Source organism: Notothenia coriiceps, unplaced genomic scaffold (assembly GCF_000735185.1).
Source record: "Notothenia coriiceps isolate Sejong01 unplaced genomic scaffold, NC01 NC01_scaffold00003192, whole genome shotgun sequence".
Taxonomy (NCBI): domain Eukaryota; kingdom Metazoa; phylum Chordata; class Actinopteri; order Perciformes; family Nototheniidae; genus Notothenia; species Notothenia coriiceps.
Window position 1 is genome coordinate 2,617 of NW_011335893.1, and position 27,569 is coordinate 30,185.

General features: G+C 41.8%; 2 protein-coding genes across 3 annotated transcripts; one reads left to right on the forward strand and one right to left on the reverse strand.

Moving 5' to 3' along the window:
* glrx (glutaredoxin (thioltransferase)) lies at positions 1-4,750 on the forward strand. The gene is made up of 3 exons (XM_010766200.1): positions 1-311; positions 1,522-1,653; positions 4,303-4,750. The coding sequence occupies exons 1-2, from the start codon at positions 105-107 to the stop codon at positions 1,633-1,635; spliced, it is 321 nt and encodes a 106-aa protein (XP_010764502.1). The 5' UTR covers positions 1-104; the 3' UTR covers positions 1,636-1,653; positions 4,303-4,750.
* rhobtb3 (Rho related BTB domain containing 3) lies at positions 4,303-27,444 on the reverse strand. 2 transcript variants are annotated; one of them, XM_010766199.1, is made up of 12 exons: positions 26,444-26,706; positions 25,470-25,662; positions 22,786-22,943; positions 22,419-22,527; positions 19,784-19,979; positions 19,495-19,691; positions 12,784-12,893; positions 11,348-11,453; positions 10,128-10,301; positions 5,866-6,032; positions 5,498-5,594; positions 4,303-4,435 (listed from the first exon to the last, which is right to left on the reverse strand). In XM_010766199.1, exons 1-12 carry the CDS (start codon positions 26,684-26,686, stop codon positions 4,317-4,319), a joined length of 1,869 nt encoding a protein of 622 aa, XP_010764501.1. In that variant the 5' UTR covers positions 26,687-26,706; the 3' UTR covers positions 4,303-4,316. The 2 variants fall into 2 exon arrangements, with proteins under 2 accessions (XP_010764501.1, XP_010764500.1); XM_010766198.1 differs by lacking the exon at positions 4,303-4,435 and adding an exon at positions 27,044-27,444 and having other exon boundaries at positions 5,425-5,594; positions 26,444-26,675.
* Positions 27,445-27,569: the final 125 nt, after the last annotated feature.

The window sequence follows — 27,569 nt, forward strand, 5'->3', positions numbered from 1 at the left end:
GACGTCATCCTCCAGAACACCATAATTCACCAAAGGAAGAGCGATCATCTTTGTTCTTGATTTCACTTTTCATCTTCTGTCCACTTCTACCCAGCGACTGAAAAATGGCGCAGCAGTTTGTGCAGACCAAAATTAAAGGAGACAAAGTGGTGCTTTTTATTAAGCCCACGTGCTCGTACTGCGTTACGGCCAAAGACGTGTTGTCCAAGTATAAATTCAAGCCGGGACATTTGGAGTGCATTGATATAAGTGGCCGCACCGACATGGACAACATGCAGCAGTACTTCCTGGAACTCACCGGAGCCCGCACGGTAAACACGAGCTGCTTTGTCATTGTTTGAACAACGCAAGTGTCACTTTCAAACCCGGGAAACACCACAGTTTAGATGTGTGTATCTTATAAAGTCAGTGTGTCTAATTGAGGAAAAAAGTGAAGGTTTTTAACACACACATCATAGACTTAATGGTTTCAAACTAACGGGATGATGTAGTAGCATTGTTGTCTATATTAGCTGTGATGAATATGTTAACACTTCTGATTAATTCCCTGCTTTTGACCAGTTTCCCGTTTAATCCATTAATGAAGATTCAGTACTGTGAGATCAATAAGGGAGTCTCCCAGATGCAGCAACACAACCCACTAGCCTCACTTACATGTTTGTAGCAACATTACATCATGAAGATCCAATATGTCTGATCAAAGAATAATGGTCAGCTTTTGAAAACATGGTTTGAACCTATGTGTGTCTGCATGGATACAATGAATCATGTTACAGTTATATATGCAGTGGTAGAAGATGCAGAAGAAAGTACCAGGCTATTTACTATTCTCAAAATACTCCAAATACCACTAAAATAGCTCAAAACTATGCTCCCTGTACTAGTATAAATGATCACAATATTATTATGACTCATGCATTTATTTTAAAGCAGACTGTCTACAACTATAGATGACTGTCTTTATTATAATATATTTTAAAGCCTAATGATCCACATCTTTCATACAATTTTAATTCTAATTCAAATGTTTCAATTTCATTTATAATAATTAAAAACACTCTTCCCTACTTTTTGACTTTCTTCTAATAGCTTCTTTAAGCTGACTATTCAGTGTAGTGTCAGCATTCACACTGCAATTTCTTTAGACATCTTTAGTCATGCACTGTTTGGTGTGTAAACAGAAAGTGACAAAGTCCCAGCACAACCACTCAGGGCTTCGAGTGACATCATCAATGTGTGTCATTGCCCGACCCGTACTACAAACCTCCAAATTACTCCAAATAGTCATCAGAAAATCAGCAAATATTCATACTTGAGCAGCTGGAACCATCCAACTGTTGCCGATTTATCCTTTTCCTGTCACTGTACAATACGTTATGTGTATGATACGATACGTTAAAGGGATTGATGGTAGAAAAAAAGGTCTTGTTATCTTCATAGACTCTATGCACAACACAAAAAATCGATGCCTGCATAGTTACCAGTTGCATCCCTGTTTCTCGTGTATCGGTTTGAATGTAGGTCCCACGGGTGTTCATCGGAGAGGAGTGTATCGGAGGCGGCAGCGACGTGATGGCGCTGCATCAGAGCGGTAAACTGGAGAGCATGCTGCAGTCTATTGGAGCCCTGCAGTGACCCGCTGCACTCCTCCAGGTACAGTACACACACACATACTCGTATAGTGAAAAAAGGTAAACAGCTAAGCCTTTGCAATAGCAGGGGAGCAAAAGGAGGTAGGTGTTGCCCCTCAGAAAGTGATTAAGAGCATAAATTAGAAGCCGAAAACTCTCATTAGGGTGGGAATAAATGATAGGAAATAAGACGCCCGAGGTGGTGCTCAAAGAGATAAGAAGTAATTGCTTAGTGGTAAATCTGCTCCAGGACCACACCGTTTGAAATCCTGATTGAAATGAACAGATGGGGGATAAATGAAAGGAAGCCCCTGAGTGATTGAGCGAGGAGGCAGAGTGACTGCAGAGGATTTTCAGCCATACAAGATTTTGACACTTGTTATAATTAGATAAGAGTTTATAAGGTTGGCAGTATAATGGCCTGACTCAAAGGCAAAGGCTAGTCAAGTTATTTCCTGCCAGTCCATCGCTGTCTGTCATGTCTTTAAGCATCTTCACAGCACAAAGGACTGGCTGTGATCTCCTAATCTGACCTAATCTAAGCTTGAAAGGCATCATGTAGTCTGATCCTACCAACATCACCAAACCAGAAAAAGAGGGACATTTATTTTGAGAAGAATGATGTTCATCTCTCTGAAAGCGTATTAGGGCTAATGGATTCAAATGGTTAACAAATAGTTGTTGTTATGGCGCTGGAGAAGGGTAGTAGTATTACAAAAAAAAAAGTCAAAATGGTTAATCAATGAGAAAAAAAACACACATTTGAAATAAAACGTTTTTTTCCGAAGAACTACAACTTGAAGAGGCCCTATTATGCTTTGGGGGGTTTCCCCTTCCCTTTAGTGTGTTATTTAGTTTGTTGTTGAATGTGGAGGAGTTTCTCTCCCACACACTTTATGTTGTTTTTATTTGAACCTGTCAGCAATCTGACGACAACACAGGTGGATTTTCTAGAGGCAAGAGGAGGGAGACGCAGAATGAGTTCTGCCAAATAAAATACAAACACAGCAGAGCGCAAACATGGATCAAGTCTGTGATGCTGTTCATTCTAAAACATGTCTTTATTTAAAGTCAGACGTCTGTACAACCCCAGCCCACACTGAGTGCAGCGCTGGAGTACACATGTTTACAGTCCACTCTTCCTGCTGTTATTTACTCATTTCTTTTTAGGAGTAGATTGGGGTTTATGTGGTTTGTTAGTGGGATTGATGTTCCTGTTGTGATGCAGCAGCAGTACCATCTACAGTACTATACTAACAGCCTGCTGCTACACCTCTGCTAAAGTACCCGATACAAATACTATTACATACTGTTTGATTACTGTTAAGGACTAACCTACTGAATAAAAAATAGCTGCAAAATGTCACAATACATTTTTCATTTTGTTGAAGGTCATTCTGACATAAGTTGCTGTCTTCCTGTCCCCCCCCCCATGTTCTTTTTTTTTATATAATCATGCACCTTTTTTTAAGTAAATACCAGCGAAACAGCAGACTGTAAAATAGCGAGACCCTCTACTCCGAATGTAAAAAAAAAAGCATGTCATAATTATGTCCACATAGTTTAGTTTACAAAAATAATAATTTGCAGCACCAATAAATCATATTCTCGGTATGATTAAAAACAACCCCTCAAATAAGAAAACTAGGATCAAATAAATATTGTTATCCATCCAGAGGCATTGTGGTTTTTAGTGTTCCAACGTATGTTCATGATATGGTTGCTTTTCCTAAATTTGTATGTAAATGCTACAAAAGGCTTGTTTGTATTAATGAGACAGACCATTATCAGGTGTTATTGCAAATAGAAAGGGAATACTGTCAACATCATTTCATTGGAACCTGCTAAGGAAGTGGTTACAGGGGTTTCAAGGAAAGTTTTAAATATACATTTGTTACTGTCCTAAATGTATTGTAACTTTTGATACAGGCGATATGTAGTTACATTAAAATGACATTTCAAGTCTTTTCTAAATAAAAATATAAGGGCCTCTTTTGACGGGTAACGACCGAAATGTATTCTCTTTTTAAAATGTTAAGAAAAGTCAGAGTCAGTGATCTGAGATAATCTGAATAAGCAAATTGTGATTAAATTGGTCCTGCTGGTCTGATAAAGGGCGTCCTGACAGACTACAGATGGAGATGACTCACTCTCTCTCTTAATGAACCGCTGAAATACTGATCGAGCCACAGAGAAGTCAGAGGCTCGGGAAACATTTCACTTTTAGGGACATAAATGCATCATGGGCCATGTTCATTTCTCCAGCGCTCAGATGATAATCCAACATCCTCCGAGTAGTGGAACAGTTTCCTTCCTGCAACGATCCCGGCAAGTTCTCCAACAGATGTGCGGTCTTTTAATAATTATTGTGTAATTCTGTGTCTTTTGTAGAAATCCTCACCGAATGTAAATATAATCTTTCACAGAGCCTCTGGTCATGTTTAATATTGGGGTTTGAGGCATTTTGTATTGCACGTGATTGTAAAGTCATTCATTAAAGGATGCGCAGCCATTCCTTCAGGGGGAGGAGAGGCGTGTCACCGCTCCACAAAGCGTCCTATTGGTTAAGAAGTCTGATGACGCAACAATCAGCCTTTCATCCAGCAGAACAAGTCAGTTCCTCCACGTGATGAGTGTCACTGATTCTCTTCTCTCCTCCCTCTTGTTTCAGGCGGTCAGGGGAGGTCACATGACTATGCAGCGGGACTTGCGTAGCTTGCGTCTCCGCTGCTGGTACTCGCTGAGCTCCTGCAGGTAGCCTCTGGACGGCCAGCGTAGCCTCTCCACCTGCTCCCGCTCCTCCTCTGGAAACACAACAACATAGAAACTGTAACGTCCTGCAAACACATCTCAATCATTACTACAATATGTACTGTTCCTGACACATACAGTACTCACTCTGACAGCATAACACCTTGGATTGTTTCCAATACAGTTTACACCAACAAGCTACAGAGGATTAGCGGTGATCGATTACTCTGGCCTTTACTTCTCCTGTGCCCTTAAGTACCCGTCCAATGACCTTAAAGGATTATTGTGTGTTTGACTGATGATGATAATAAAATGTGCTTCTGCCACTAACCTGTTTAACTGCTTCTATTAAATACATATGGCTATAATAACCGAGAAGCAGTTATTATGTAACTCAAGCATAAACTTATAGTATAAGCATACTATAAGGATGCATTATTCAGAGGGGCTGACAGCTCACAGTGTCATCCATAAACCCTGCCATATTGTGCTGCAGTATATGGCCGCAGTGCAACACATACAAAAATAATTCTGGTTATCAGGCTACCTTCTTTTAGAACTTTTATTAGAGAAAGTGGGACATTTTCTTACATTTACTGTGAGAAAAACAACAGATGCTTAACAGCCTGAAGGCGTTTGGACTTAATTATTATTTAAAATGGTTGAAATCAGCTGTTTTAATGTTTCTATCATTCTCTTCAGCGCTTTAAGTGTGCACAACCCTCACAAGGCTTGTTTGATATTAAAAAATACATTTTTTTTTTCTGGGGACAGCATCACAAAATATACCTCCACACTAAATCAGTTTTATGTACTCTGCTGTACAGAGATTTTAGTTTTAGAAATGTAGTAACTGTGCATTTTGGGAGAGGTATGAAGTAAACGCAAGAGCAATGAAACATATCAGGAGGAGACACGAGAGAAAATATCATATAAAAATGAAAAGGTTGCTCAAATAAAACACCACAGATTCTCCTCAAATCTAGTCATAAGGGCCTCGTATTATCTACTATATATGTTCACTCCTGTATTGAGGGGGAATCAGGGACTAGCCTGTCACCTTGTGATTGCTTTGATACAATTTACTACATTTAAAAAAAACCTCCCACACTGACCTGAGAGCTCCAGGAAGTCAGGTTTGTGACTGAAGATCAGGTAGTTGTTGGCGATAAAGTGGAGGAGCCAGATGTACAGCTGCTCTGCATTGTGGCACTGAAAACCCAAACACACACAAATAACAATCACTCTCTGAAGAATGCATGCTTTTGGACAGATAAACATGAACATCTGTTGCACATGGATTCCTAAAGCTGAAAGATGAATTGCTCCAGAAAAAAGCATTTGGCTGAAGTTGCTTTGCTCTTGCGGCTGAAGTAAATGTCGCATCATAATGAAGAAGTAATCAGTTTACACAGCAATATGGCGTCTGCTGCAGGATCTTTTAATGCTCTCCATTCATCCCTGAATTCAAAGCCGTACAGACCTTTGCTCGGCGGAGGAGTCTGATCACGCTGATGCCCGTCGACGACAGCTCTCTACTGGGCATGCTCTGAAGGTAGGCGCACACACACACCTCACACAGGTGCTGCAGACGCTTCACCTGGTACATCTCGGCACACACCAGCACGGCCATGGCCTGCAGCACACTGGCTACACACACACACACACACACACACACACACACACACACACACACACACACACACACACACACACACACACACACACACACACACACACACACACACACACACAGGTGTTACACTTACACTGCTGGAACATCATGTAGAGAACAGTTTATTCCAGATGTATACGATAGCCTGACACGTTTTAAGAGTTTAGTCCCCGAGAGGAAAGCCAAGGCTTAAACGCTCCCTGAAGTTAAGTAGGTGTTTTTATGATTATTGCTCAATATGTGTTTGGAAATGAGCCACACCGGGATTGCCTTGAGAAGCTTTAAACTACCCTATAGTTATACAATGATTTAGTTTGTCTATTTCACACATGCTGCTTTCAACATCCAGCAGCATCTTACATGAGAATGCTACAAACAACTTTGCAGTTTTGTTTCACTCTCACTGCTTTCACAAGTTGCATTCTCAGCACAAGCAGCAAGCTGTTCTGAGCTAGACGTTTGAAAAACCCACCATGCCTCAGAGAGAGGGTTAGCAATAAGGCTGCTGAATAGAGTGGAACATTAAGCAGCTAAAGAGCCAGATATGAATTTCACGAGTTATCAAAACACTTTTATTAATGGCATTATCTTGAGATAACAAGTTTATTTTTTAGCTATCTCAATAAAAACAAAGTTTGTTATCTCAAGATAACAACACAATCAATCCGCTATCACAAGAAAACAATTGTTATTACTTTCAATGTTTAACCGAGACAGGAATGCCAGTTTAGGAGTACCCATTATTTATCAAGCATCCAATTGTATTCAAATCCAGGTCTACCACGGCAGGAGCTGCATTGTGTTTTTGTGTTATTAGATCAGTCCTCATCTCTTTAAGAATCGAGTCATAAATTGCAGATGTATGCCTTCACTTACTTTTCTGTTATTAATCCCTCAGACAGTCGCCATCTTGAATGTGGACATCCTGATTTCGTGAGAGAACTAGTTGTTTTCTTGTTATAAAAGATCCCCTGATCTTAAAAAATGGGCCTTTTGTTTGACTGAGAAAGGGCATTAGAAACAAATGTTTGGACGTTTTTGGCTTCTTCACAGAAAACAGCTAAAAGGAGATTAAACTGTATAAACCAATAGCACTTCAATATTGTTTACATTAAGTTGTTTTTAAAACTAGCCCTAGAAGTAATACTGACACAAACCTTCAATCACAAAACAAGAACAGTAATATGTATTCATGCTTTTATACTTGTGTGTTATTTTATATTTGCTCTGCACAGTCTTCTATCTTCTTTCAGTCTCTAAGATTGAACACCAGATGGATCCGACTGATTTAATGGAAATCCTTTTTTAAAACCACACAATTTCTTAGATTAAAAGACACATTATAATCACACAGACTCAATCTTAGTGAAAACAGCAGATGCATCATTTCCTGTTGCTCTTTCCAAGCTGTCAAATGACGTCCTTAAAAGCAACGTCACACAACTAACGTCAATCCTCTTACGTAACGTCAGAACGACAAATCAAATGACGCCTGATGTGACTTCATTCAGTCAATTCTCTGCACACACTGCGCAGTCATCCAAACACAGAAGAAGGCAGTGGAAATGTATTCCACTATCACACACCGTGTACAGGATTCACCATATTCCTCCTCCTTTGATTCCACGCCCTCACTTTTAGTCACTGCTGGTGGAGTTACCTTGGGTTGACCTTGAGCGCTGAGCTCTTACATAACAGTGCAGCAGCCTCTGGAGCTGCTTCATTCCTTTAATTTCCTGTTCACATGATTCAACCTGAAGCTGTATCTCTGCAAACAGCGGGCTCACCCTCCCTGCTCCTAAGCTGCATCTCACGCGTGGCTTGTTGAAGGATTTTCACGAATTTTTTTTTTCATCAAAACGTCTCATTCTTCGAAATAATGGGATTGCCAGTTCTCTCTCAGTAGCTGGTTTTTCTGAATGGATTATTCTGAGCTTTTTTTATTGTCCATTCAGCCGCTTCGTTATATAACAGTACAGGAAGAGAAGATGACAGACAGTGTTGTGATTAAATCTGTAATTGTTAGTTTACAGTTTGAAGGCTTTATCTATTCATTAGGGGTCGTAATGGATTGTTTTTAGTGTCTCTTTGAATCTGTAATCATCTGTTGTTGGGAGGCTCCATCCAAGCAGGACTACAGTTACTTGTGATGTCACAATGGACACACACACAGTAACACACACACATACACTCACTGCAATCCCAGTCCCTTTAAGCATGACTGCATAAGCTTGTCGTTCAGAGCTGTATTAAGTAATCTTGCATCACTAGGGGGCAGAAAAACTCCAAAATAAACACAACAAGAACCCTTTTTTTCATATTTCAGCTCATCCAGTTGTTTTAGCTAAGCTTTTAACAAAGAGCCAGCAGACACAAAGCAAAGCAATACAATGGAGTCCCTTTGGTCAGTAGTCACTGGCATTTCTAAAAAGTTTTGGGGGTTTCTGTCTTTTATCGTGACTCGAAGCAATTTTGTCACCGGACAGGAAGCAAACAATCTAGTGTGTAAGTCTGTGGAGTGAGAACTGCTATTATCTTGTTTGTCTGGGTGAAAAAAAAGGTAAAAATTGCCAAAGATGCTCAGAGCTGTTGATTTTCAGAGGGATCAAGCACAACAGGGAAAGCTACAGGTACATTGTGGAGAGGAGGTGCAACAGTTTGTTACATGGAGATATCCTTCATCTGGATACAGTGGCGGACTGGCCATCGGGACGTTCGGGACGAATCCCGATGGACCGGTACTGAAGTGGGCCGGTCCGATGATGTGGGCCGGTCGGATAGGTCACTAGCCCCCCCACCCCCCCATCGACAATTTAACTAGCGGAATTTACTTGCGGTACCGAGGTGGGCCGGCGGTACCGAGGTGGGCCGGTCGAGAGTCCCGGGCTGAATTTTAGTCCCAGTCCGCCCCTGTCTGGATATATTGTTTTAGTTCCTTACGCAGAAAGGCTATCACTTAATTAGCATGAAAATACATATATATGAATTATGCCTATTTAGAACAAATCAACACAGTCTGATTTGGGGCTACAATTACAAGATATTTACTTATTGCTAAATTACATTACAAAGTATAATTTGATAAGGTGCCCACATAATACACAAGGGGAGGCAACTTCTTTGAGATGAAGAAACCTTGGGATGTGGTTTCCTAAACAAATTCTCATGAATTGAAACGTTTTTTTATTGGAAATGTAATAATGAGTTATCTCCGTAAAATAATGTATTACGCTACAGTCACCCTTGTAACGCTTGATTCGCGGGTACAATACAAATATGAATTAATGTATCTTCAAGGTTGTAGAAAGATAATGTCATCGCCTCCACCACCAGTGAATGATCAGCAGTAATTACTTTTAAAATGAATTGTACTACGCGGTGAAAGAAAGTGACAACCACAACAACACGTTTGGGGCTGGGAGTTGGCACCGCTAAAAGCAGACGATGCCACGGGCTGATTTTGTCATCACTAATTCTAATTTAATGTTAAGCCTGCTGCTGTTCTCCGCGGGGCCCCCTCGAGAATGACACTGGCAGCATGTCGCAGTCACACAGATGGTTGATGGGACTTTTCATCTGCGCTTTTGTTTTGGGCTGCGCTTGGGGAGCGAGGCGGGAAAACACCGCCGTGCCGCTCTCAAGTGTTTCTGTAATGGTGCTTATTTCTGCGGTAAATGAAGAGGCCATCAAAGGTCCATTGTCCTTCACACTGTCATGATGTTGGTCTGATCCATGTCAAGCAACTTTTATCTCAGTCACAAATCCATGACCTGTCTATTTAGAGATGTTATCCCTTATAAAACTCTTATTTTTATTTACAGCAGCAGCCTGAGAGGGTAGTTAGAGTGGAGTGAATGAATGACACGCTGACTGAGGGTTTCCCAGTTCAATCATCTCACGACTGTAATAAATCTGCTAAGGGATTTAATTAGTCCACAACATAAAGAGGAAAGCAGGGATATTTCCTGACTATATTTAGGCCTCCCGTCGCAGTTTTTACATCCCATAAGGGCACCTAAACTGGCGACCTTTAAATGTAATTGTAACCCAGCAGTGGGCAGTGAACTCACCAGGACAGCAGGAGTCAGTGTAGAGATACTCCAGGAAGGACAGGAAGGTGTCTGAAGAGACTCCGTGGATGGGCACCACTCGGCTCCGGGCCTCCGCATACTTCCCGCTGAACATGGCCGCCATGACGTCACAGCGAGCCACCAGCACCGCTCGGTGGGCTGGCAACACACTCCCTAAAATTACACACACACACACACACAAACACACACATGCTACATTTAGGTTTAGAATTTCATAGTAGCGTCCCTAAGTCCCAAAGAGCTGCGACAGGAAACGCCTGAGAGAATAAACAGTTTGTAATTAATGTATTGAATCTTGAGTGACAGAAACAGAAAGCCTCTTTGATCTAATAATGTTTGGAGACGTTCACAAACCCATACAGATTTTGTATTATTTTCCGCAAGCCAAACCCTTTGAAGGGGCCCTATTATGTTCAATTTGAGGTTCATATTTGTATTTTGATCCTCTACTGTGACATGTTTAATGTTCTAAAAGCTCTTTATTTTTATCCTACTGCCTGTGCTGCAGCACCTCTTTTCACCCTCTGTCTGAAAAAAGAACCCAGTCTGCTCTGATTGGTTAGCTGGCCGGCTCTGTTGCGATTGGACAGTACTACAGGAAAGGGAAAAGGCCTAAAAGCATAATAGGGCCTCTTTAATATCACTGACACGTCTGTTTTCCCTCATTGCAGAAGAGTAGAGGTCAAACGTGACTCCATGCTTTGGTTATGAGTGTTGATCTCTTATAATGGGCCATTTAAATGAACAGGAAACCAAAGACATGTAAATCTTTTGCACAAGTCCTGTTATTAAGTGCCATTAACAGCCAGTGACAGCTCCCAAAACATTACATTGGAAGGCTAGTGTAAAAAAAAACGTAGAAGAAGCGTAAAATATTCTTGTAGACATTTGTCTCTGTGACCTCACTGAGTTTAACTCACAGCTCAGGGGTGCAAGGACACGAACGGCTCGCTGCACTTCTTATGAGATAAATATTGATTAGAAGAGGCCTTAGGACATTATTTCTGGATTTGATCCTTTTAATAGAGAATTGGAAAAATCGCCCTTTGGACCATTCCTCTTTTAATTTGCCTCAAAATGTATGCCCAGACCCTGGACTGACGACATAATTCAATCAGGGCTAATTAAATGTGACCTTCCTCTGCGGTGTGACGGCGCATGCATTTGTGAACGTCTCCAACAGATAAGACTTGGCCCACCTTGCACCATGAAGATGACGTCAGAGTAGAGAGGAGAATTGAAGAGGTTGACAAGAGTCTGGGGGCCGAGCTGAGCCGCCCTGGCGCTGGGGGTGTCCCTGGGGCCCTACACACACACACACACACACACACAGAAGAAAAATAAGCCAAAAGGAAAGTACAGAGAGAGTTTACATTCCACTGCTGGATGTCAGCTACTAGTTAGCAGCTCATTTGCCATTCCATGCATGTATCCCACCTCCTCCGTTGAATACAAATGAACCTTCTGCCAGTCTTTCTTAGCCCTACCCAAACATTCTTAAATTGCAATGCCAAGATCGACATGACGGGATGGGCTATTGCTGAGAACAGACTGGCAACCACACACTTGTCCAAACTGTCAATTTCTTAACGTGGTGTTCCTTTTCATTTTAAGCATTCAAAGGATGCACGATGAGTATTTGCTGCAGTGCACAAGAGGTGGAGTTAGCAGCTGTCAGGGTGTCTTTTTGGAGAGCGGTTTTTAAGTGAGTCTCCTCAAAGCACCCCATTTCCATCCAGTGACCTTTCTCAGTCAACTGGAGCACAAAGAACTTCATATTCTCGCACTGCTCTGCTGCAGAGGGAGCGCTCGGCAAACACACAGTCCTCAGTAGAAGGCAGCAACAGAATCAAGACTCTTCGATTTTGTACATCATTAGAACAGCTTACAGAAAAAAGCGAATTTCAGCCGGTTTCCTCGCAGAGCAAGGGGACCCCGAGGTGTTTTCAGAGGAGGAGATCACATCACGACAGGACACTATGGTGTCTCATTGCGTTAAAGTAGCCCAGCTGTCACTCGGTGTGTCAGCACCGCCTCAGGTAAAAGACCTAGTTCCTTACAGATGGGTTGGTGGGCCGTGCATGGTGCCAGGGGCTTGTCAGACGCAGATATGTCAGCTCTCCTGACGTCTCTAATGTCAAATTCTGCTGCCTGCCTATTACACCTCGTGTTCCCAAATAGACACAATACATTTAAGATGCGACGCTGCAGATTGAAATCTTCCAGTAATTGTGAGAATGTCCTTCTCTTTTGAAGGCATCTCTTGTTTATTCTGTCCTAGTTCCCACAGTATCTGAGGGGTGATGCAGGCAGATAATATGCAAATAAGCTAATTATAGCCACTTATCACTGGGCTGTTTTTCAAACATGGTCTTGTTAATTAAGGCGCCGTTAGTCTGCAGCTATGAAAACAAGTGTTCATAACTTCAAAGATTTGAAAGATTGTAAATATTTAACCTCTTTTTGCAAAGACAACTGTTATAGCATCCACACCACAAGATATTCTTGTTTTTCTTCTTCTGTCGTGATCTATACTTGTCCAAACAGAGGTGAGTTAATGTTATGTATTTTTCAGTATGTGCTTTGTCGTGAATGTAAGTGTAAGAGAGGTTATTTTAAACATTGAAGTCCTCACCTTTTCTTTGCCGATGAGGCATCGTATGCGCTCAATCAGCTGAGCCGCAGCAAGTGTATTCTTCAGCTTCTCTTCCAGCGCCTCCTGTAGGTGATCCCACTCCCACGCTCCTGAAACATCCACAAACACACAGACTCTTCAGACCCACAATAGCACTGTTTACAGAAACACACAGGCAAACTCTTTTGGAGCTGGCACTGTGTCCTAAAACACCCACATACCTTACTCTGGTGCTGACAAAGTTAGGTCCTTCTAAAAATGTGTCTGCTTATATCATCTATTGTGGTTATGGGTGGAACCAGCTGTCCAGATTCCACGAGTATCAGAAACAGTGACCCAGGCGTTTGCAAAACACACAAGTGGCCATAACAAATCTGCCTCCCTTTTAATTGGATAATAGTTAGAATTGTGTTCTACTTTAGGTCAGTTTTTTTAAAAGCTCAGTGTTTTTCCAGTTGGTTGCCGTCTAATCATGCAATTCTTTGCCAATCAAAGCACTAGGCCTTAATCAAATGCATTAGGATGTGTACAACTTTGATCCACATTTTGCTCATTTAAATTACAGGTACAGTCAATTAAAGTTTCTGCATTTTACTCAACTTCAATCCGATCACATCGATAATATGGACAAGTTTTCCAAGCTGAAAACACAGTTTAAACACTAGTGTGTTTAAACAAGAGTCTGCCGCCTTACTAGCAGCTCAGTGAGGCTGTATTGAGGGAGGGCGTTGCTTGTTATCCACACCATTATGCTAACATGCTCCCATTTACAAAGCTAACATACTGATGTGAAGAAAGTCATGTTTACATTGTTCTGCATCCACCTTTAATGTGTTGCATGCCATCATTTGCTAATAAGCATTAAAAACAAAGCACAGCTGAGGAGGATGAAAGGTCAGGTGAGCAGGTATTTGATCATAAACAAAATATGACTTGCACATTGCTGTTTTATCACATAGTATGTGCAATCTTTTATGTAAGTGTATGGTCATTGTTATATGTATGTACTGTATGAATATATGCATGTACATATATGTAGATACATGTACACATTTGCAAAATCATTGTATAAATGTTTTTATTATTAATGTAAATTCAGTTGTTTACTGTGAGCATACATGCTTAGAAACTCAAACTATCACACCAATATATTATTATTGAGACATTCCACATTAATGTGAACCTCATGCTAGAGGATTATGGCACCCCACTGCAGTCAGCATGTCGTTGTGTCCCTGAGACACTTCACCCCAAATTGCTCCTGTGGGGATTGCCCACAGTATTGAGTATGTAAGTCGCTTTGGATAAAAGCGTCTAACAAGTAACATGTAATGTAAAGTAATATGGATTCCAATGAATAGAGAAATACACATTTGGGCTGTAACAAAAATTAAGTCACCGTCAAAAAAGAAAAAGTGAAGTGTTTCCACTCTGCATCTGTGCTGCATGTGTTTACTTCAGAGGGATCCTCCTCCCTCATAAAGCCTGCAGCCCTGCAGCTGATTGAGGTGGCGCACTTTATCTCAGTGGGACACATAAACAGGCTGTTGAGGGGAGAGGGAGCCGGACGGGGCTGGATTTATCTCATCATTAGTTCATAATGACGGTATTTGGGCTGATAGAGGGATTACCTCCACACCCGGTGCCGGATGATAACGCTGCATGGCCCAGACACCTCAGAGGCGGGGAGAGAGATTAGCTCAGGAGCTTTGGGGCTGACACATGATGCAGACAAACCCAACACAAAATAAAAACACATGATGCAGACAAACCCAACACAAAATAAAAACACATGAGGCAGAAAAACCCAACACAAAATAAAAACACATGATGGAGACAAACCCAACACAAAATAAAAACACATGAGGCAGAAAAACCCAACACAAAATAAAAACACATGATGGAGACAAACCCAACACAAAATAAAAACACATGATGGAGACAAACCCAACACAAAATAAAAACACATGATGGAAACAAACTCAACAGGATACACTGGAATTCAAATGCAAAAAGCAAAAGCTGCAATGATGCTACATCATTTCATTCATTTATATTCTCACAAATATGTTTCTGTGGTTGTGTATTCCTTTGCAGTCAGCTACACAAACACATCAACACAAATGCTGACAGAATAGATTTTTGGGGAACAACCGCTGATTTCCTGTCTTTCCTAAACCTTTTCCATAACTACTGATAAATTACAACAACTGCTCTCTCGTCTAAATATAGCCAAGATGAGCACAATCACAGAAGGATTCATCTGACACACACATTGTATATGTACTAAACACACACACACACACACTATAGAACCCAAGTGACAAACTCAATAATTCAGCAGCTCACTACACAAAGAGAGAGTCTCACAGAGTTAACATCACACAAGCTCAGCCACGGCCTCTGTGACTGTGTGAACACACTGCATTGACAAAAAAACAAGCGCGGAATAATAACACGAGTGAGCGTTTATAGACATGATATTGTTATGGAAATGAGTTCTGCCAAGCCAATACAAATGAGCCACAGCTGACAAATGAGTGGCATTGAATTGCCTGCAGAAGAAATGCATCCCATCTTGAGGAATGCTGAGGGTGGCACGTTGTGGATTTGCTGCAAAATGAACGCTAAGTATTGGCTCACTGTGCTACAACACAGAATACACTGCATGTGAGGTCAGCTGCTTTAAACGTACAATCTGACCCACTATTTTGAAGGTTCAGCATAGTTCTTTACACAAGAATTAACAGAGTCTCCCCTGCAGTGTTTTCTGGAAACGTGACATTGGTATAATGCCTTGCACATGAAAGCATTTCCCTTTCTCTCAGAGCCCCACACACGCATTTACAGTATGCTCTAGTGCCCAGCTCTCCCGGCACCCAAACACTCTCCACCTCCAGCATCTCAAGCACCTCCGGTCTCTCACCCTCACCTCCGTTTTTCCACCTTGCTCGCAAATGTCCACTCCTGTATGCTTCCTATCTTACCCTGAGAAAAAAGCCACTCCATGGAAGTGTATATGCGTGCATGAACACACACACACACACACACACACACACACACACACACACACACACACTGCACACTCCGTCTTTCCATCGCTGGCTTTCTTATTTTTATTCATATAGTCACTCAGTCTAACCCTATAATCTTCTTCCCTTCACCAGCGCACACACACTCAGCCTATGTGTGTCTGCCTCTGGTGTATATGTGTGTCGGACCAACAGTGTTGCTCACATACATGTTGAGAGGCGGCCATGAATCATATGTGAGCGCAGCGTTTTTGCCATGAGGGCTCCGGCACAGCATGCAGACTGCACATGAAGCACTGCAGCCCCTGAGCTGCAGACCCAGAACATTTTCATTAAGGCACTGATGTTGCAAAGAATATCACAGGGATGTTTAAATACGAATAACACGCCAATAGAGAACCTTTTTTATGCAATTTGCAAATATTTTGGTTGCATGTTAAATACCTGCGTGTGCCTGGGAGTTCATAAAAGTTAATGTAACATAATGTTCATTTTACACCACAGAGTGAATCATTTATGAATGTAACTGTAACTGTGTCAGATTCTATCAACATATCTCATTAGCCATTGCTTTGATGGAGGCTCTGCTAAGACGTCGCTCAGTGTCCCGATCCACGTGTCCATTGTGTTTAATGCCTGAGCTGGAGACAAAGGAAACAGGAGTGGCCTCGGGGCATCTAACTACAAGTAAGAAATCATCATGAGATCACAGAATTACACGATGAATGATCAGAAACTAGATTAAAATACAACTGCCGCTTAAAATCAAGCACTTTCAATTGACTGATTTCTGTTCCTCACCAAAATGGAACATTGGACAGGATCCAATAGCATTCTGCTGCCAGGGGGACATTCATCATCACATCTAAATTATTGGAAAAACAGTAACTGCATCTGGAGGGGAATAGAAATTCCAGGCTGAATGTCTAGCTCTATCCATCCAGTTGTATTTAAAGCTATAATATATGACATTGAAATATTTTAAAAGCCTATCTAGACCTTTGTTTTTTTTATTTAGTTAGATTGTGTACATTATCCCAAATGCTTCCATCAGTTCTCAAAACTAAAGAAATCTGTCATTTTAATCAAGCTAGCTATCCATTTCATTCGGTTGCTTGTAATGGGAAAATCCACTTTGCACATGTGTCCACAGGTTGGAAGCTGACATAAATGGACTTTTTGACCTCAATGATCCCTTTTTTCTTGTGACCGTATCCTAACAGTAATTTAAAAAAAGTGATATTTATCTTAAACCATGATTTTACCCCTTTTCATTCTATTGGCAACGTAAGGAAACATGTCTTAAAGGTGGGGTATGTCATTTATTTCAGAAACACTTTTTGTTATATTCCATGGAATGCTCTTAACATCCCGTTTTTATTAGTTCCAGAAAATAATTAAAGATGAGGTGAAGGCCAGACTGTATTTTGGGAGGAGCAGCCTGCCCCATAGCGTAGGTAATCATTACATGTAATGTGATTAATTATCAGAGTAAGTAGTAACACCCATGCTGTTTCTTGAGTTGAGGAGAGGACTTCTGGGGATGAATCTTTCCCTGGTGAATACCTCCAAAACATCTGGATCTTAATTTATCAGAGAAACAATCTGAGGAAACGTTAGACGCAGAGCAACCTCTGAGAGACACTGATTCTAACCTGAAACAGCTTTAGGGTAGGTGTGTATTGGAGAGGAGGAGATGTCTGCACATATTTCGTCTCCCTGTAAAAAAACGTCCTGAACGATGATCCCTGAAGGAATGCTAACCAGGAGAAGATGACTACAATAACAAAATGGTGTTGAAGACAACGTTCCCCGTGATCCCGGACTACATCATTGAGCCACCAAATGCTTTATTGTTTTGGTTGAGACTCCTAATGGCAGAACATGTTGTGCGTTTTAACTCATGTAATATAATGTACAGGCAAAAGAACAAGCCAATACGATATTAAACTAATAATTAGTTATTAAAATAACAATGAATGCAAGTCAATGCCTTGTGGCATTTAAAAGCAGGAAGTGATTGATGATTGCAATGCAGAATGGGATGCATATCCTTTCCTAGAAATCATGTGGTGTGATGGGAGTTAACTGATGAGCCGGATTTCTCTGCACTAAGTGCATGTTGGCTGCTGTTTTGGAGACGGTGCTGAATTCTGATCTCCACCTCATTTGGCCCTTCCTGTACTTCAGATCCTGGTGCCAGAGAGTCGGGTTGAGCATCTTCTAGCAGGGATGGGAGGCTCCTCTGTGTTGTTGTGATTTAGGTTGCAACATCTTTTAATACAGTCAGAATTTGGCAGCCTCCCCCAGAATTCACTTCTGATTATCTAAGCCGATATCATATTTCAAGTTTATACTTTGCAGTGCAATGTATTGATTTTTCTTTTCTTTTCACAGAATGCTCTTTTTGACCCCAATGACCGAAAAACTCGTAGAGATATTAATCTTTCTGTGGAGAGACTGATTTTAGCAGATCAGGAAAAAGCCTAAGAACCAGCTCCCAACCATAACACAGCATAAAAAAAACATTAACCCGGAGAAACCAATCTCAAAAGTGCTTTCACAATGAAAAAATGCTACCTTAATAATAATGAAAAAGGCCTCTTCAATTATAATAAAATGTGTATGACGGGCTGCTTGGATAATAACAATTTAAAACATAACAAAATGAAGCCTGCAGCATAAACGTTTACACAAATAGCACTTAAATTTGCCCAACGCAGGTAACAACGTGAAAATATTGAAATGTTAACTTGAGCTAGGTTTCAGAGTGCTTCAAATATCTGAGAAAATCTCAAACCGGCCTAAAAGCAGAATTGTGTGACAATATCTGCTCTAAGGGGGTCAGCATTAAGTCGAGAAAGGACCCGAATGCTCTAGATGAATTGTTCTACCTATCTAAGCCCTGAGGGCAGACCGCACCAGATGGATTGCCATAAGATTTGACATGGATGACCACTCAGGCTCTCTTTGTCTTCAAAAAGAGAGAAGGTAATGCTTTGGTTTTGGACTGATGCAAGACACTTACATTTGTCCTCTTTGGCTTTGGAAAATTATAATTTGGGGCATTTTGTGACAAAAATGATTTATCAATAAAGGAAATAATACATTCATCTTTTAACTAACTTTTAGAGGAATCTACATAGGGCAAATGTATCTAAAGCAAAAACAGAGTTAAAGGGGCCCTATTGTGCTGTTTGGGGTTTTACCTTTCCTATAGTGTGTTATATAGGTTTTTGTGCATGTAAAGGGTGTGCAGAGGCTAAAATCGAGAAGTTGACTCCCCCACACACCCCCCTCCCTGAAAAACTTCCATTGGACTCCTTTGTTTATTCTGCAAAATAGGGACATCGCTATGCGCTTCTATTGGTTAGCTCTCCAACTCATCTTTAAACCGTTGACCAATCACAACAGAGCCAGCTAACCAATCAGATCAGACTGGGCTCTGGTTTCAGACAGAGGGTGAAAGCACAGGCAGTATGAGAAAAATAAAGACCTTTTTGAACATTAAAGCATGGAAACATGTCAATGTAGAGGCACAAAATACAAATATTAACCTGAAAATGAGTATAATATGACCCCTTTAAATGGAAATGAGCATTTTCTGGGAAAGAAACGAAACATTTGTTTGTTTTTTTGCTCAGTTGCCTCTAGTGTGCTGTGTGTGTCTGTTATTTACCTCTATAAATGAACATGAGGGTCTCCCACAAGCACATACACAGGAGGGGGTCCTTCACCACCAGACGAGAGAGGCGTCCTGTCGAGTGCGCCTCTGATCGTGGCATGTCGTCAATAATCGCCCCATCCCAGTTGGAGAGCAGCGAGTTGGGGCCTCCATCGCGCTCTCTGCAAACACACCGCGACTGGGGGCGTTCCCTGTCCAATCAGAGGGCAACATTCAGGTGGTTTGCAGGTGGTGGAATAGTTTGCAGCACTCAATCGTGTGAACAAGCTAATGTGGCTCCTACCTGGTCTTGGGCCCAAGGAGCAGCTGTCTGAAGTACGGACTGACGGCACACAGAACCGCAGCGTGCGCCCATCCCAGCTCTTTCCCAGAGTCCCCGGCGTAGAAAGCCACATCGGCGAACTGCACACCACGCTCCAACAACCACTGCATGTCCTGGGAGAAGCTGGACTCCTCCACTCGGATGGGGGGGAGACGTGCTGAAGGGAGGGAGGAGGAGGAAGTAAGGAGGGGAAGATGGATAGGATTATTGTGGTAATGAACAGTCACAGCTGAAATTCAGCTCACCTGCTTTTTCGTGTTGGCAAAAGCACCAGATATGTTATGTTCAAAGCACTGAGAAAGTGTGGTATTTTGCACTTTTTGGTGTACTTGTTTCTCCTCAATCTACCTTGTCTTCGTCTCCTAGTGTTATCACCTTTTTAGATGATGAATTTGGGTGAATGTAGTGACAGAGTTGTGATGCAGTGATAGTGACAGACAAAGTGCAGTGAGATATTTTAGTAAAGCAAGAAAGAACTAAAGGAGAGACCAATGTGAGGTTGTGCCATGCCATTCTGCTCAAGTTGGGGAAAAAAATGCTTTCAGATATGTTTGTCTTTGCACTGACTGTATTTTTTCCTCCTTGTTTTAAACTTGGTGAAGAATAAGTAACACAGAGTTCACAATCACTATTATTTTGATGATAACACTTTTTAAATTGAAGCAAAGCACATCTAAAAGCTTAAATAAGGTTTATGTTTAAAGGTCAAATGGCAGATAAATGATTTGCAGTGAACTATGTAGCAGTAAAACACTGCAATATAATTATTATTATATTATTATTATTATAATAAAAATAAGGAGAAAAAACGTATAATGCACGTCTATTCCGTTTAATCAAAAGTGAAAAGGAATGAGCAGCGAGGGGAGGGGGCTTCACAAATCATTGTCCTATTACATTCTTATCCTTGCTCAACACACACTGCTCCCTTCTCTGTAGAACTCATTTCCTTTTTTTATGGCTGCTCAGATTTGGCCGTGAAAATTGTGCTGTTCCTGAGTCAGTGCACGTCATATTTAATGCAGGCCACAGCATAAGCAGAGTTAAGTAGTGTTGGACAGGCACGGATAAATCTGCCAGCACTTGCTGCCTTTCTGGCGGGACTCAAAGATGTCAGTCATGCATCGGATACAGCTGGCCAGATCGATATTGAACAGCGTAGTTTGTGTTAAATAAGGTGGTTTCTTTTGTAAAAACTAACTGTATGAGGAAAAGAACAGGCATGGCAGTAGTAGTCTAGTTGTAATGAAAGGAGACAGGAGTGTAGTTATGAATTTAGCACAACACAAACTACTGGACTCCCATTTTTTAAATTGATTGTACAACTAGATCTGGTTTTTTTCTTTTAATCAATTATTACACTCAGAAAGCTTTCAATTGTTCGAACATTCGTGAGCCAGGAATTTCAATTGTTTGCAGACTTAATCACACCGATTTTAGGCGATTGGGATAAAACATAAGTCTAAAGTCTTAAAAAAATAAGAGCATTAAAATACAGGAAAAGCAACAGACATGCATCCGTCAAGCTCTCCATCTTGGTTTGTTTATTTGAATATTTTGTAAAATAACCAACCTTGGTGCATCTCTGCTGCTCGCTGTGTGAAATGTTCTTGATCATTGTTCACTGTGATCCTTTATCTCTTGTATTGATAAGAGTTTTGTGTTATCTGAGCAGTATGATTCAGTCTGCAGCTGCAAACTGACTGAAAAATGAAATATTTTGACACACTTTGGCTTGTTCTGAATATAACTATACATGCAATCTGAAATTCTGACTTTCAAATAAAAAGATTAAAACTTAATTAGGGTTTGAACCATTTAGTTTTGGGAAAGTTTTGGATTAACAACTAAGCGTGTCATTCTCAGACATTCTCTAGTTGCAGCTTCTCAAAAAGAAAAATGTGTGAAATGTTCTTGTCTATCTTCTGAATACCCCAAACATGATATAAGCATCTTTACCATTATTCATCTCAGAGATTTGCTCTGCTTTCAGACAGAAATAAAAGAAAAATCAAATGTCATTTTGCATAAATCTTGCATAGCTGACATAAATATTTAACCTTAATAGGATGGACTAAAGTTAAAGACACATCCCCCTACATTAAGGATGCTACTGAATGGAGACGGCACCTTTAAAGACACGGCTAATAAGTCATCTTAAAACCATAATCAATTAAAGAAAGCATGGTTAAAGGTGCGTTAATAGGTAATCAACCCCGACAACTATCACTGTGATGCCTCAGAAAAACCCACTGTTGCTGAAAACAGTTCAGTCTTGAATTGATTCAAATGTCGTTGAATGAAAAGGAGTCTACCTAGCTCTTTTTCTCTCCCCTTGTTTTTCAGTGTGCTACAGAGGATATTGATCTGGATCAAATCCTTTGTGCTCAGCTGTTTTTATAGCTTTGTAAGCTGTAGGAGTAACAATCCAGTCAGTCCGACTAAATGCTCAAAAAAGACAGAAAACAATAAGTACTCAATCATTTTAAATACAAATAAAAAAGAAAAAATGGCCGTTGGTCCTATTTCCTCATAGGGGTATCAAAATGAAATGCCAGTTAAAAGCAGTTTTGAGATACCATAGCATTCCTCTGACCTGGTTGCTCTAAGTGAGGAGGGCGAAGATCGTTCACTTTATTTCCTCTTCTCTTCTCCGGCCTCTCTTTGGCTTTGTGTTTCAGACACTGAATCATGAAGTACTCCAGCTGGATAATGCAGAAATGCAATCGTTAGTACAAATACAAGGTTACCAAAATAGTGATGTTACGTCATCAACTCTTTGCTTTCTTCTTGAAGGAACCAACATAGCCACCTGTCCTTTTCTCCTCTACTCAGTTTACGAAGAAATGCAGAGTTTATGGAGTGTAACAGACAGGGAGAGTTGGAAGGTTTTAACACATTTCTAAAGGGTTATTGTCATGGGATGTCGGGTGAAAAAGTAATGTCCTTATGTGACCACTCACCACGCTGCCGAAGTAGCGTCCCACAAAGACGTGGTTGAGAGAGGGCAGCTCGAGGTAGGTGGCCCCCAGGTCCCGGGACAGCTGCAGACCCTCACTGTGAGGCACACAGCTGCTCCAGTCGGACGCACACAGCGGACAGGTACACGGAGGGCCTTCATCTAGATTCAAAGAGCAGAGTTTATTCTACGATGAACCTTGCATGACTTGAACAGTCAGTGCTGGAAATGCTTGTCACAAAATGAGCTGCACTGGGCCGTGAAATACAGCCCATGCATGGTATCTAACTAAACTAACTACCAGATGTGCTTCAGATGGCAGCATTTGAAACCTTAATGTTGCTGTCCAAACAAGACATAGATGAAAATATGTTTCAAAGACAGAAATCAGACAAAGAATTGCACACTGAGCTAATATCTCTCGATACCTTTTTATCAGAGATTGTTTGAATGTTCAGACATGTCTAGTTGACAACACCGTGAAGTATAAGGCCTATACTGTATAGGGTTGTAGGACATTACTGGAGAATAAAGGTTTTGAAAATTAAATATCAGCCAGAAATGGAAAATGTTTCCAACATGATTCCATGACATGTACCTCCATGTGGCAAACATGTGCATTTACTGGTTTCGGCAATCGAAAAAGGCCCAAGTTTGAAAATATTGGCGTATTGACGAAAATCCAATAGAGTGCGTCCCTAACTGTGTATAGTCCCAGTTATCACCCCGGTGGTTGTGATCTGCATGATTAAGAATCAATCCACTCTCAGAATGGACCAATCAGAGCAAAGCTGGGTAACAACCAGAGTTTGACCCTCGCCAAATGGACAATGTACTGACAACTAAAGAAATCAGCTGAATGTGTGAAACATATCAGATTGAGAAATGCAGAATCAACACCATCACAACAATTCAGTAAAGTATTGTGTAAACAAACTATTGTGTAAATACGTTTCAGTGCTTAAAAGGTCCTTCTAAACAGGAGAAACAAATAGATCCTATGTGTGACAGAACACAACTTGTCACTTACTTAATTCAAATAGAAAACTAATTTCTCAAAGCAGAACAGACGCCACAGCCTGTGCTTTCATGATGTGAACTAATAACGATCTCAAAAGGATATTTATTTTCTGAAAGATTGTTGTTTTCTGCTCTGTTGTTTGTTCCTGAAATATCATTAGGTTTTTCTTTGATTAAATACTGATGCATTTTGCACTTCCATTTCCACATGACTACTAATTCCAAAGAAAAACCAAAGAACTCTCTTGCAACAATAGATCAAATAGATCATCAAACTAAATGAAATCTGCAGAGCGTGTGTGCAGCAGGACCATCCACACTGTGGAATGTGAGCATGGGGACCAAAGACACCAAATCAGACAACATTTGAAGGGATTAGCTTGAAGCAAAAAAAAGACAAGGAGGAGAGGGAGAGAGTAAAAGGAGAATGAGCGGGACATACAGCTAAGTGCTGAGGCATTTGATCAATCATACAGCTAATAACCCACAGGCATGACATAGAGACGGACTGTGTGAGAGAGGGATGGAAAGCACAGTGTGTGTGAGCGGCTGACAGGCGGTGACTTGGCATACTAGTGGTATGTTTGTGTGTGTGTGTGTGCCCTTGGATAAATCTGTCTGCGCTCCTGCGTTCAGCACCGGTTTATTGGCTGTGCTAATGCACGTACAGAAGCGCTCCCTGCCACAGCTGTGCCTTAGGTGGTCTTAAGTCGAGCAGCGGGAAGCGCTCGGAGCTCAGCCGTCATTCTCTGCGATCATGAGGGGATAGAATGAAAATACTCACAGTAGTCAGCCACAAACAAAAAACGCAAACAAAGGCTCTGGTCCACAGCTCCAGAGTCCCTCTCTTCCTCTCTATCTCTCTGGCAAAGACTTGACTTCCACTGTGATCATTCTGCAGCGGAGCTCTGACAGGATCTGAAAGTATGCTGTGCAGATAAGCTAAAAATACTACCTGGTGCATTTGATGAGCGTCTGTAGAGAATCTGGAATCAAGAAGACTCAGTGTGTGAGTGTGTGTGTGTGTGTGTGTGTGTGTGTGTGTGTGTGTGTGTGTGTGTGTGTGTGTGTGTGTGTGTGTGTGTGTGTGTGTGTGTGTGTGTGTGTGTGTGTGTGTGTGTGTGTGTGTGTACAATCACATGCAGACACACTGAGGTACCAGCATACATGTTTGTAATGTGTGATGCATTAAGCTGCCGCTGGTAAAGCGTCTAATCGACAAGCTACTGTTGTGTTGCACTTTTCAATGAAACGACAGCTGTACAAGTTCTTGTCTGCTTGCAGGGCTTTTTATGGTCATAAACGATCAACTTAGTGTCTTTCTTTGGTGTGTTTCCTGCAGGAAAGCGTGTGAGCTGACCGCCCAGAGGCAGCCAAGAGGAGATGTAATTGTGAGCATATCCCCCACATCGCTGGAAGGACACACTAGAGGACGCAAGGCTCCAGCAGTGATCCCACTGACCAGGCAAGAAGAACATGGTATTGTCCTGCAATCAAACTCAATAACTCAGGCAGCGGCTTATCACCCCATAAACACCAGTTTATCAAATGCAATGGCTGAGAGATAAGTCGTTTTGTTCCTGTATAACAATGCCTGTTTGAGGAGTCATTAGTTCTCAGAGCATTGTAGGCTAATCTCAACTTACTCAGAAATAAGAGAATACTCACCGTTTAGCCGTGCTCCAATAGCAACCAGGATGACCGGCACACCCCAGTGTCTCAGGAGAGGGCGGAGTCTCGGGGCGTAGCCGTTTCGGACCTGCTGGAAGGCCAGCTTATCGGTGACTGAATATTTAATGACCAGGATGTCTGCCTGCTCAAGAACTTTCCGTACACTGGCCCAATCACTGTCCAACAAGTCCTGCAAAGGCAAGAGGAGAATAGTTATGAACAAGGCAATATAGAAAATGGTCAGAATGCCCAACCTTTACCATCATGCTTACCCTAAGCAACTCTAATCCTTCCCCTCTGAGTCTCCCTACGAATAAATACCTCAGTGTAACACTTGGGACTTTACCCCCAAGAACCTGCAAGGCTATAGCTGCTAACTGTAAACCAGCCTGAGCAGAAAAAACCCTTCAAAAAAGCTTTCAGCGTTTTGAATAAAAAACAAGGACAAAGAGCCATAGAATTGAGACTGACAGCCTTATAATAGGAAGTGTGTCTTTAAAAACAACACTCAGATTCATATTCCATTAAGAACACAAGTTTCTTTAATGTTTGTGTGTGTGCAGTGCATGTTAAAATAGCACCCTGCTAAGAATAGAGTGATTTCTATAAAGCCTGCAATCAGAGCTGGAACTAGCAAGTGGCCTTGGAATTTGAAATGTTGTACAGCTTGTGAGAAATAGAAGCAGAGTGAGAAAGTAAATAGCATGTCATCAGAGTGACACTCTTTCACAATGACAATGATGTGACAAAATTAGACCTTTTGTATGGCGTGTTTTTCATTCTCTAACTGTCCTGTGCAAAACGTGACTTGTTTAGTACCACACAAGCAGAAAGGTGTGAAAGAAACACCTACAAAGTAGATCTGATAGCATTTGCAAATCAAGAAAAAGACACATGAATGAGCAGGGCAATGATTCACACTGTATCAACCCATGCAAGAGGTCTCTTTTTCTCTTCTATGAGCATCTTACCCAGCTGGGGCAATCCCGGACCACCACAGTGACATCTCCAAACACAAGGGAGCTGTACTCCATGAAGGCCGGGTTGTGCATGCTGCTCTCCAGGTCGCATGGTCCCACCAGAGCTCCATGGCCAAGGTAGCTCCACAGCAGGCCTCCCTGCAGCTGCCCCTGGCCCATGATCTCCTCCCCGGGCCCCACTCCTCCGGGGCACTCGCTGCCCAGAGCCACGATGTGGATGGACCTGTAAGCCATGTGGTTTGTTGTAAGTGACTTGAGTCAAGCTGCACATCACCATAATGGTGATCCAGATGTATAGCACTGAGGCAGAGGAGGCACCTCTGTTTGCTTAGGTCCTTATTATTCATGTCTATCACGGAGCCAGTGCATCACCGTTATGTCACTAACAATGAATGAGAAGAAGCTTTGCCAAGGCCCCTTATTACACCTGAGAGAGGGATTTATGGTTCAATAAATCACACACTTTGACACATATTTTCGTTGATGGATAATATCAAGCAGTGATACTGACAAGAATAAAGCATGCAACCCTACCAGGAAGCCCCCCTCTCCTCCCATGCCTTAATGAGTTGCCGCTCCAGAGAAACTTACATTGTGGTCACCGCGGTTTTCTGTTCACGCTATGGAGCCCGTTTCCCTCACAGTGCGTTTCCAGTATGCAGTCGGCTTTTCCGCAATGAGCCGCGGCTCGGCTCCGTCCTTAATCCCTCTCATTGATGGCTGGCCCCCTGGGAGCACGGCTGCTGGGGAGTTTCACTGTCACTCGCATTTCCCCCCAGTTTTGTTATTCATTCATAAAAGGAAGAGCCCAATACCATCCCGAACCGACCGCAGAGGCGCACCGGACAGCCGGAGGAGCAGCAGCAGCAGCAGCAGCAGCAGCAGCAGCAGCACGGTGTGTGTGGACAGCAGTGCCCATGGGCAGTCAATGCGCTAACACAAAAACAAGTTGTCAGACGGTGGGAAATACAATTAGCGACGAGGAGAGGGCAGCCTCGCGCCTCGGCGTCAAGACCATATGAATGACGTCGGCGGATAAAACAAAGTCTCACTGGCAAAAGAGCAACTGGAGAGAGAGGGTAAGGACAGAGAAAGAGAGAGAGCGGTCTCGCCTGAC

Bases quoted from the DNA above. Each gene is read 5' to 3' on its own strand.
- glrx (XM_010766200.1), top strand. From the start codon at position 105: ATGGCGCAGCAGTTTGTGCAGACCAAAATTAAAGGAGACAAAGTGGTG. The intron at 312-1,521 runs GTAAACACGAGC...GTTTGAATGTAG, and splicing joins AACTCACCGGAGCCCGCACG to GTCCCACGGGTGTTCATCGG.
- rhobtb3 (XM_010766199.1), bottom strand. From the start codon at position 26,686: ATGGCTTACAGGTCCATCCACATCGTGGCTCTGGGCAGCGAGTGCCCC. The intron at 19,692-19,783 runs GTAGGAGCCACA...CTGATTGGACAG, and splicing joins CTCCTTGGGCCCAAGACCAG to GGAACGCCCCCAGTCGCGGT. The intron at 12,894-19,494 runs GTAAATAACAGA...TGGATGTTTCAG, and splicing joins CCTCATGTTCATTTATAGAG to GAGCGTGGGAGTGGGATCAC.